The 10,000-nt window shown below is 41.6% G+C and overlaps 1 protein-coding gene and 1 long non-coding RNA gene across 3 annotated transcripts in view; both read left to right on the plus strand.

Annotated features, from left to right (window-relative positions):
• The window catches only part of LOC148043390 (uncharacterized), a 303,113-nt gene that overhangs the window by 53,983 nt on the left and 239,130 nt on the right, over nucleotides 1–10,000 (plus strand). The window lies entirely within an intron of this gene.
• Nucleotides 1–10,000, plus strand: part of ODR4 (odr-4 GPCR localization factor homolog) — a 23,712-nt gene that overhangs the window by 1,374 nt on the left and 12,338 nt on the right. Inside the window, exons 3-8 of one of the 2 annotated variants that reach the window (XM_087726179.1) lie at nucleotides 203–337; nucleotides 2,393–2,488; nucleotides 3,518–3,624; nucleotides 5,456–5,492; nucleotides 6,607–6,747; nucleotides 8,088–8,183. In XM_087726179.1, the coding sequence (XP_087582305.1) occupies nucleotides 203–337; nucleotides 2,393–2,488; nucleotides 3,518–3,624; nucleotides 5,456–5,492; nucleotides 6,607–6,747; nucleotides 8,088–8,183 (612 nt within the window). The remainder of the gene's footprint in view (nucleotides 1–202; nucleotides 338–2,392; nucleotides 2,489–3,517; nucleotides 3,625–5,455; nucleotides 5,493–6,606; nucleotides 6,748–8,087; nucleotides 8,184–10,000) is intronic. The other variant, XM_087726178.1, reaches the window with a different exon arrangement.

A 10,000-nucleotide genomic window follows, 5' to 3' on the forward strand; every position in this document is an offset into this window, starting at 1 on the left:
GGCTATTTACACTCGCTTTGTGTTTGATGTGCCTGCATTTCTCATTTAGAATCAAGTTTCTGATGATGTGCACTGCAGAGATACATACATTAATTCTTAGAAATACATGTAGGCTACATAAAGTCCAGTTGATGCCATTGTGTAAAGTGCCTTTAAATGAACTGTATTGACTGCTTTTTTCTTTATCTTTTCTATTTTTCAGTGTTCCCAGCAAAGAGATTATGTTTTGCTGGCCATTCGAACTCCTGTAAAAGAGGAAGAAAGTAACAGTGGTGTAAATCACCATACAGACTTGTCTACTATTGATGAAGAATGGATAGCAGCACATGCCATACAAGTAATAAAAATGGTCTTACTTTGCTGTAGAAAAGGAATTTTTTTGTAAGCCTGTCTCAGCTTCATAATGATTGTTTTTTTTAAAGTTAATGCTGTTTTCTACTGTTTCTAGACATTAATTTAAACCCAGAACACTCATAAATATTACAATTATGCCAAAACTTTGCCATATTGAATATAGCTTTGTTGCTATATTCCTAGGTATTCTAGGACATTCTCAAGTGGGTGAGATGTCCTGTCATATAGACATAAGAGCCGAGGTGGCGCAGTGGTTAGGGTGCAGTACTGCAGGCCACTTCAGCTGACTGCTATCTGCAGTTCAGCGGTTCTAATCTCACCGGCTCAGGGTTGACTCAGCCTTCCATCCTTCCGAGGTGGGTGAAATGAGGACCTGGATTGTTGGGGGCGATATGCTGATTCTGTAAACCGCTTAAAGCCCTATGAAGCGGTATATAAGTCTAACTGCCATTGCTATTGCTATAAGGCAGATACCTCTAGACCAGGCCTATCAAACTGGCAGCGCACGGGCGGGATAGGTAAACGCGCAACGCCATGCCCACCCCAGCACCACAAGGGCAAAAAATGTCATATGTCACATAACGTAATTGAGTTTGACACAATTGAGTGATCTAGACCTTCCATCTGGGGAAGGTAGAAAGGATTTCGGACCGTGATGAGCTTCTGGGATGAGTGGACATGATCTGGTTTTCTAGTATTCTGATGTTTTGCTGTCAACCATGACTGTCCTCTTAAGAGGCAGCATGAGATGCTTTTCAGTGAAAAAGGGATTAACCAGGTTCTTATATTTAAATTTGGCAAGGTGATCTCTGGTTGGTTAGTCTGAGGTCAATGGTCCTATGTTCTGCTCTCAGACCATTGAATATTTTTTTTTCTTAATCAAGGGGTTATGGTAATTCTCTCCAACACTGAATATCTGTATATTTAAAGTTGGCGCAGTGGTTAAATGCAGCACTGCAGGCTACTTCAGTTCAGCAGTTTGGCTGTTCAAATCCCACCAGACTCAAGGTCGACTCAGCCTTCCATCCTTCCGAGGTGGGTAAAATGAGGACCCGGATTGTTGTTGGGGGCAATATGCTGACTCTGTAAACCGCTTAGAGAGGGCTGAAAGCCCTATGAAGCGGTATATAAGCCTAACTATTGTTATCATTTTCTTCTTATAAAGTATGGTTTTTCTTTATCTCCCATGAAGCAATGAGAAAGACTGAAATATATGGACTTATGCTTCTATGTTAGGTTCACAAAATCATACTAATGGAATTATTTCCATTTTGGGGGATATATATTTTTTTACTTTCTACTCACCAGAGATTGTGAGAACCATATTTCTCTCATATTGGGGTTAGGGAGAAGACGTTGCATAAAGTGCATCCTAGAACAGAGGTACCCAATCCCTGGTCTGTGGCTCGGTGCTGGCCCGTTGTGAACCGGACCGCCCAAGCAGTGGGCGAGTGCGCAAAATTGCATTTGCACAAGTGGTGCATGCACGAAACCATGTCCTTCCCCCTCCTGCTGCCATCACCAATTCACAGAGCCAAAAAGGTTGGGGACCACTGCCCCAGAAGGCAGGTGCTGGCAGTGGAACTACCAAAGTTTCTAGAACCAGGACATGAAGATCCGTTGGGCTGTGGTGAAGCATAGTAATAACTGAGCCATTGTAAGCCTGTTTAGCTATAAATTACAACTTAAACGGCTATTATGACTATCAAAAGCCACTGAAAGATCAAGGAGCACAAGGTTGGATTCACAACACCATCCTGGTTTTGCTACACGTCATAAACAAGTGTGACCAAGGCTGCCTCAGTATTCAAACCCATCCTAACACCTGACTGAAACACATCTAGATAATCTAGAGAGAGATAAAATCTCTCAAGAGTTCTCATTAGGTGCAGTCCAACCACCTTCTCAACGAGTTAAAGATTGGCCTATAATGAAAAACCTTTTGGGTCTAAGGATGGCCACTTGACGAATGGGCGTACCACTGCCTCTTTCAAAGCAGAAGTAGTAGCAGCAATATGTTTGTATTTGATTCTCTTAGGTATCAAGAATGCTTCCTGGAGGACTGCTAGTTGTTGGTGTTTTTATCATTTCAGTTCCAGAGCTGGCAAAAGAAACCCAAAATATCCTGAGGAAGGTAGATAATAAAAGTAATGTTTTGTTTTGTTTTTATTCTTATTTAACATAAACATTTGTTTTATTTTTTTACAGTTACTATAGATTGTTAACAACATTTGTTTTCTACTGTGTAAGTTGCCAAAATGAAATTGATTCCCATGCGGTACAATAGAGATAGATAGATAGATAGATAGATAGATAGATAGATAGATAGATAGATAGATAGATAGATAGATAGATAGATAGATAGATAGATAGATATGAAAGAGATAGATATGAAAGAGATAGATATGAAAGAGATAGATATGAAAGAGAAAGTAGATAGATACATAGATAGATATGAAAGAGATAGATATGAAAGAGAAAGTAGATAGATAGATACATAGATACACAGATAGATATGAAAGAGATAGAGAGATAGATATGAAAGAGAAAGTAGATAGATGATAGATAGATAGATAGATAGATAGATAGATAGATAGATAGATAGATAGATAGATAGATAGATAGATGTTGTGTCCCAGCAGGAGCCGTTGGAGCTGCCACCAGACTCCGACAGCGAGGGGCCCTATGAGTCAGTTCTGGAGGATGTGGAGGACCCTGGACAGGGTTCCGTCTCCGAGCAGGGCTGGGTATTGCTACATAGAGAGCTATATCTAACAAAGGCTTGAATAACTCTATATGCTTATTATTACTCTATACCAGGGGTAGTCAACCTTTTTATACCTACCACCCACTTTGTATCTCTTTTAGTAGTAAAAAATTTCTACCCGCCCACCGGTTCCACAGTCATGGTGATTTTATGAAAACCTAATGAAAATGTTTTTAAATAATGCTATGATTTTTTTTAAAAAAGTCAATTAAATTTTTAAAAAAGGAAAGTGCTTCAGTATCGGACAAAACCCCTACCGCCCACCATGAAAGCTGGAACGCCCACTAGTGGGCGGTAGGGACCAGGTTGACTACCACTGCTCTGTACCACCATGATGGATAGGTAAGGTGCCTAAGATTCAGACGTGACTCTGTTCTTGTTCTGCTTTTGTCCTAGCTTCTTTTTGCGGTAGAAAAATCTGTAGCTAGAAAGAGATTGTGGAACATGGCGGAAGAAGATGTCTCGGAAAGAGTGGCGCTTCATCTTTGTTCAACTACAAAGAAGTATCCTTTCTGCATCCCTTTCCGTCTCATCAGATCTATGATCTTTCTAAATTGCAGTTGATAATTCGGGTTTTACCTCCGCTTTACCTTTGTACAGTTAGAGCAGCCACAATTCAAATCATTTCCCCCCAAAAAATTAGATAAAGGTGAGTTTGTTGTGTACCTAGCTCTGCCCTATGATCTTGGTTAGTAAAAGCAAAAAATAAAATTCAAATACCCTCCTATTTTTACAATGTAAGTTAATTGATATATTGATGTGCTATGTTCAAATCTATGGGAATGGTTTTCTGTTGTGGCCCAGCAAGAGCCGTTGGAGCTGCCACCAGACTCCGACAGTGAGGAGCCCTATGAGTCGGCTCTGGAGGATGTCGAGGACCCTGGACAGGGTTCCAACTCCAAGCAGGGTGCAGAGAGGCTGGTTGGCCACCAGGTGGCGGCAGAGCATTGGATCAAAGGGAGTGTTCAGGAAAACGTTTGGGAGTTGTTTCAGGATGCATGCAGGCGCAGGGCTACTCAGCGTAAAGAACAACGGAGTAACTACAGGAGGTGATTACGAACAGCTGATGCTGATCAAGATCCCCTCCTGCTGATAAAAGAGACTGCTGGTGCCACACCCTGTTTGCAGAAGTCAACGTTCTCGTTCTCGTTCGCAAACCGAGAGAAGCCAACTTGGATAAGTGGCTGGATAAGAGAAGCCGGTTTGCAGTGCCGTGTGAGTTATAGGACTTTCTGCCAGAGTGATTATCTTTGTTTCTTTTGGGCTCGCAGCCAGCAAGAGGACTGATTAAAACATTCTTTCGTACGTCTGTTTGGCTTTCGTTCCTGGATGGAGAAGGAGGGGGGTCAGAATAGGAAAGTGCAAGAGATTTACTCTCTAGCAATAAATATTAATGTTTTCATTCTCTACCATTCATGTAGTGTTGGGATTCAATTTTTTTTGCTACTGGTTCTGGGGCCGTGGCTTTGTGGGCATGGAGTGGCTTTATGCGCATGGTTTTGTGGGTATCGCAGGGAAAGGTTACTGCAAAATCCCCATTCCCTCCCCACCCCACTGACGTGCTTTCCAGCTCTGTTCTCCTGTTCAGGGCAACAAAAGAAGATTAGTTGCGGTAGTTCTCCGAACTACTCAAAATTTCCATTACTGGTTCTGCAGAACCAGTCAGAACTGGCTGAATACCACCTCTGCATTCATGTGAAGAAGGCTCACAGTTTCAGCTTTCTACAGTAGTAAGGCCTATTAGAAACAGAATAGGAGAAGAAGGATTGTCCAAGATAAGTAACAACATTTCTTTGGTTTATTTTTTTTTTGTAGTTAACTATTGTTACTGAAGTAGATGTATTAATGGTACTTATTTAACTACAGAATGTATTTTAATCTCATGAATCAGCAGCAGTGCTGGATATGTATGGCTTTCCGTTTGTTGCTTAATAGCAATAGCAGTTAGCAATAGCAGTTAGACTTATGTACCGCTTCATAGGGCTTTCAGCCCTCTCTAAGCGGTTTACAGAGTCAGCATATTGCCCCCAACAATCCAGGTCCTTATTTTACCCACCTCGGAAGGATGGAAGGCTGAGTCAACCTTGAGCCGGTGAGATTTGAACAGCCGAACTGCAGATAACAGTCAGCTGAAGTGGCCTGCAGTACTGCACCCTAACCACTGCGCCACCTCGGCTCTGAAAAGGAAAAAGGAAGCAAAAACGTGACCTGAACAGACTGGATTTTAAGCCAGATCTTTAGAGGTGGCTGGGAGGGGTTATAAGAGTCTTAAACACTTCTTCTTACTGTAGTATCTCTTAAATCTAATTAGTTACTGTTCCTTAACTGGAAACGAATACTTTGTCGTACTTACGATGTGCAGGATCCAAAGGTAGGTTCTATATTGGGTGGGAACAAATAACGAATTGAATGTGGGTTGCCAATCTCAACTGAGTTACCTGCCATTAAGTGGTATCTTAAGTGGAACCACCCACCTGGTTGTTAAGGCACCGGGCTAGAAATTGGGAGCCAGTGAGTTCTAGTCCTGCTTTAGGCATGAAAGCTGACTGGGTGATCTTGGGCCAGGCCGGTTCACCGACAAAAGGGCGACCGACAAAAGCGTGCCCGACTAAACTGTGGTGACAAAACCGCGAGTTCTAAACCACGCCGATGAATGAGCGCTGAAGCGCGCCGACAACAGCGCGCTGTAAACCTAACCCTAAACCTAACCCTTAACTTAAATCGCGCTTCTGTCGGCGCGCTGTTGTCAGCACGATGACATCGCGGTTTTAGCGCCGCGGTTTTGTCTGTGTGCTTTTGTCGTGCGCGCATTTGTCTGGTCAAGGGCCAGGCCAACTCTGTTTGTTGTGGAGAAAATTTGGAGGAGGATGGAGTATTAGGTATGCTTGCTGCCTTGAATTGTTTATGAAAACAATAACGGTAGGATATAAATAAATAAACTATCTTTCTTCTTAGATTTCAGTAGGGGCTCTGCCAGCTCCCGTTTCAAAATTTGCATGAAAGAAGTATGTTTGGGAGCAGCAATTACACATACGCAAACTAGAATTCTGTGGTTCACCGACAAAAGGGCGCCCGACAAAAGGGCGCCCGACTAAACCGCGGTGACAAAACCGCGAGTTCTAAACCGCGCCGACGAATGAGCGCTGAAGCGCGCCGACAACAGCGCCCCGACAGAAGCGTGCTCTAAACCTAACCGTAAACCTAACCCTGACCCTAACCCTTACCTTAATTTAAATCGTGCTTCTGTCGGCGCGCTGTTGTCGGCGCATTGATGATGTCACCGCGGTTTTGTCGGCGCGCCTTTGTCGTGCGCACATTTTGTCGGGTCGCGGAATTCTGTATGTGCCTACTTTGGGATACCTTATTGAATTCATAAATAAATGCATAGATCGAATCATGTAAATTGGATGATTTACCATTTATATTTTGAGATTATTGGATTATTTACTGTAGTAATTGAGCCTCTTTTTCCCCCCTCTCTTTAGAGTACAGCTAAGCCAGCCGACTGGAAATATCAGAATGCTCTTTCTGCTTCTTGGATATCTTTAGAATGCACAATTAATGTTAATATACATATTCCTCTCCCTGCCACGTTAGCCAGCCACAACCTAGAAAAAAATACAAGGGTAACTAAAAAAAACTCACTTTGTGTTATTAATTATATCAAAAAAATCTGTTGCCATTCTTTTGCCTTCCTTAATCTTTTGCCTGCACATCTTTCTTTGGTATCCATAATTTCTTGTAAGTCCCTCACACAGCTACTTTCTTCTCCAACAGGACTTTCTTTAACGTCTTTCTGTTTTTGTCTTGATTTTAAGGAGAGATTATCAGTACTATATGTATTCCGAACGCTGTCCATTGCTACTCTTGATAATCCGATATCAAAATGAGCAATGGAATGGAAATAATAAGGTTAAACGTAACTTTCTGGGTTTAAAAATACTGTACATCCTTTACCACTAGTACACAACAGTAAATGTCAACATTAAGAGATCATCAACGGTGGCCATTCACTACCAAATACTCGGATAATAACATACCATCCTTTCATTGGTAATCTAGCACGTCCATACTCAAGATAAAGGAGAGTTAAGACCTTGAAACACAAAGTCACAAGTGTCAAACTTGATGGCATATTGTGACGTATTGCGATGTTTTTTTGCCTTTGCGGACCTGGTGTGGGCACGGCCTGCGCACGACGCACCCGGCCCGCAGGCTGCCATTTTGACACCTCATGGTATTGGACCTGGGTACTTGAGAGACCGCCTGCTGCCAATTACCTCCAATAGACCGATCAGATCCCACAGATTAGGCCTCCTCCGAATTCCATCCGCCGGCCAATGCCGACTGGCGACTACCCGGAGGAGGGCCTTCTCTGTGGCTGCTCCAACCCTCTGGAACGAACTCCCCGTGGAGATTCGAACCCTCACCACCCTCCAGGCCTTCCACAAAGCCCTTAAAACCTGGCTGTTCCGACAGGCCTGGGGCTAAAGAGTTTTTGCCCCCCCCCCCCCTCGAATGGTATGGTTGTTGTGTGTTTTTAAATTTTGTATTGTTATGTCTCGTCTTTTTTATCCCCCTGTCTGTACCTCCTTCCCTGATTGAATTGTGAGCCGCCCTGAGTCCCCTTCGGGGAAAAGGGCAGCATATAAATGTAATCAATCAATCAACCTCTGCACTACGTTAACAGTGGCTTAGAGATCGTGTTATATCTTTTTATTTAAACGCTGCATCCACCTATGACAGCTAAGGCCTGTTCCTTAGAAGCTAGTGTCAAAAATTAGACAGAATCAACTTGTCTGCTTCATGATCTAAAATTATTTAAATTACGTTTGGAAGAGAACATCTGAGGGTTGCCCAGGAGTTTATGCTTTTAAAGTTATTTAAATGTATTTCGCTTAACACTGGTCAGAAATACATTAGATCTTTTAGTAAAATTAACTCTTTTTTTGATTCTGTTTTGTAGAACGGATTAAAGCGTTGGGCTCAACAGATAGAGGAAGCTGTCTTTTTGATAAACGGACAAGCCAGAGAGGAAGATGCTGACTTATTGGAAGGGCAGGTAGGTGGTGAACAATGTTGGAATCATTGTCCTCTGAAGCTGCTTGTATGATACTCTATTGAGAACAATTGAAACTTTTGTTAAAGTGGTTTCATCATTATTATTAATGTCCCCAGGCTTTGAGCAAGCAAAGCAAGTAGTAATTAATAGATTGAAGGACATGGAGTTCCAAGAAGAACTAAATAGGTTGCCTCTCCACAGTAGGGACAGAATCAAACAGGGAGTGCGGCAAGATATCTAAACGAACTGATCTCCCCAAAAAACAAAGAATAGCTTTCTTCAGAGCCAGATTTCACATTCTTCCTTCAGCACTCCTCCAGGGCAGGTATAAGAGAACACCTATAGCAGAACGGGTTTGTCTATGTGGCAAAGGAGAAGTGGAAGATAATTCACACGTTCTATTACACTGCGAGCTATACAGAGCTTGTAGGTCTGCACATATTCTCCCCTTATTAGAGAGATTCCCAGGGAGGGCAGACCATTTTTATCTAGGCTTCCTCCTCCAGGACACTAACCCGGTTACCACGTCTGCAGTGGCAAAATTCTGTGCTGCTGCAATGTCCATAAGGAAAAAATTGGCTACAATATAGTACCATCTTGTACCAATTATCTGGACATACCTCTAACAATCTTTGGACCATAATGTTATTATCCACTTTTAATGTAAATACTTTTAAATTATATTTTAATGTTAGTATTTTTAATATAGTGTAAAGACAAATGTATATTGCTGGTCTTTGACCGTAATAAAGATCTTACTTTGTTAAAGTGAACCACTAATAACAGTGCATGCTAAAGAAGTACATTGACATTTACTGTAGTAACTTAATAATACATAATGTTCAATTTGGACAATATGTTAAGGTAGAGGTTTTTTTTAGAATTGATTATGAACGGGCATTAGCTGGGATTAATAAATCTCACTAGGGCTCATATATGAATGTCTAAACAAGCCCCAAAACTATTACATAGCAATAGCAGACTTATATACCGCTTTGTAGGGCTTTCAGTCCTCTTTAAGCGGTTTACAGAGTGAGCATATTGCCCCCAACAACAATCCAGGTCCTCATTTCACCCACCTCGGAAGGATGGAAGGCTGAGTCAACCCTGAGCCAGTGAGATTTGAACCGCTGAGCTGCAGATAACAGTCAGCTGAAGTGGCCTGCAGTGCTGCACTCTACCCACTGCGCCACCTCGGCTCTATATCATTACATAGAGTTATGGTTACATTTGGGTTTAAAAAAAATCCATATTACCCATGCAGAGATAGAGGGAGAGTTGATCTCCTTATTTCAGAACATTTTGAAAAAATACAGGTGGTCTTTGATTTAAGACCACGGTTGGGATTGCTGGAAGAAGGAAGAATTGCTTATTATTCAAGAACGGACGTTAAAAGTAGTAAACTTAGAAGAGATGGCTAAAATTTCAGCATATTGGAAAGACTATTCAGATGAGAAATACAAGTTGCAATGGCGAAGATGGATTGACTACATTCAAAATAGAGAGATCTATTTTGGTCTAATGTGGATTTTTCTTCCCCTCTAACTTCCTAAAAAATTATGTACAGTTTATGGTGAAATGAACATTTCCAGTTTTGGTACATGAAGGAGTCCAAGTTTTAAACTTTCCTACTATCCAGCAGAGTGGAAAAATGTATAATTAAAGCCTGCTGTTATGTTAACTTTTTCTGTCTCCTCCCTCCTCATTTCTTGCTTTCGCCTAGAATGATTCCTAGTTCTTATCTAATCCTTATTTCTATATTTCTTTAGAATACCAATAATTATGCTTAGTTTTGTTTCTTTCTTTTTTTTTTTTAA

This window comes from Thamnophis sirtalis, unplaced genomic scaffold, assembly GCF_051295495.1.
Source record: "Thamnophis sirtalis isolate CommonGarterSnake01/CBP01778 unplaced genomic scaffold, rThaSir2_p1.2 scaffold_12, whole genome shotgun sequence".
NCBI classification, from domain to species: Eukaryota; Metazoa; Chordata; class Lepidosauria; order Squamata; family Natricidae; genus Thamnophis; species Thamnophis sirtalis.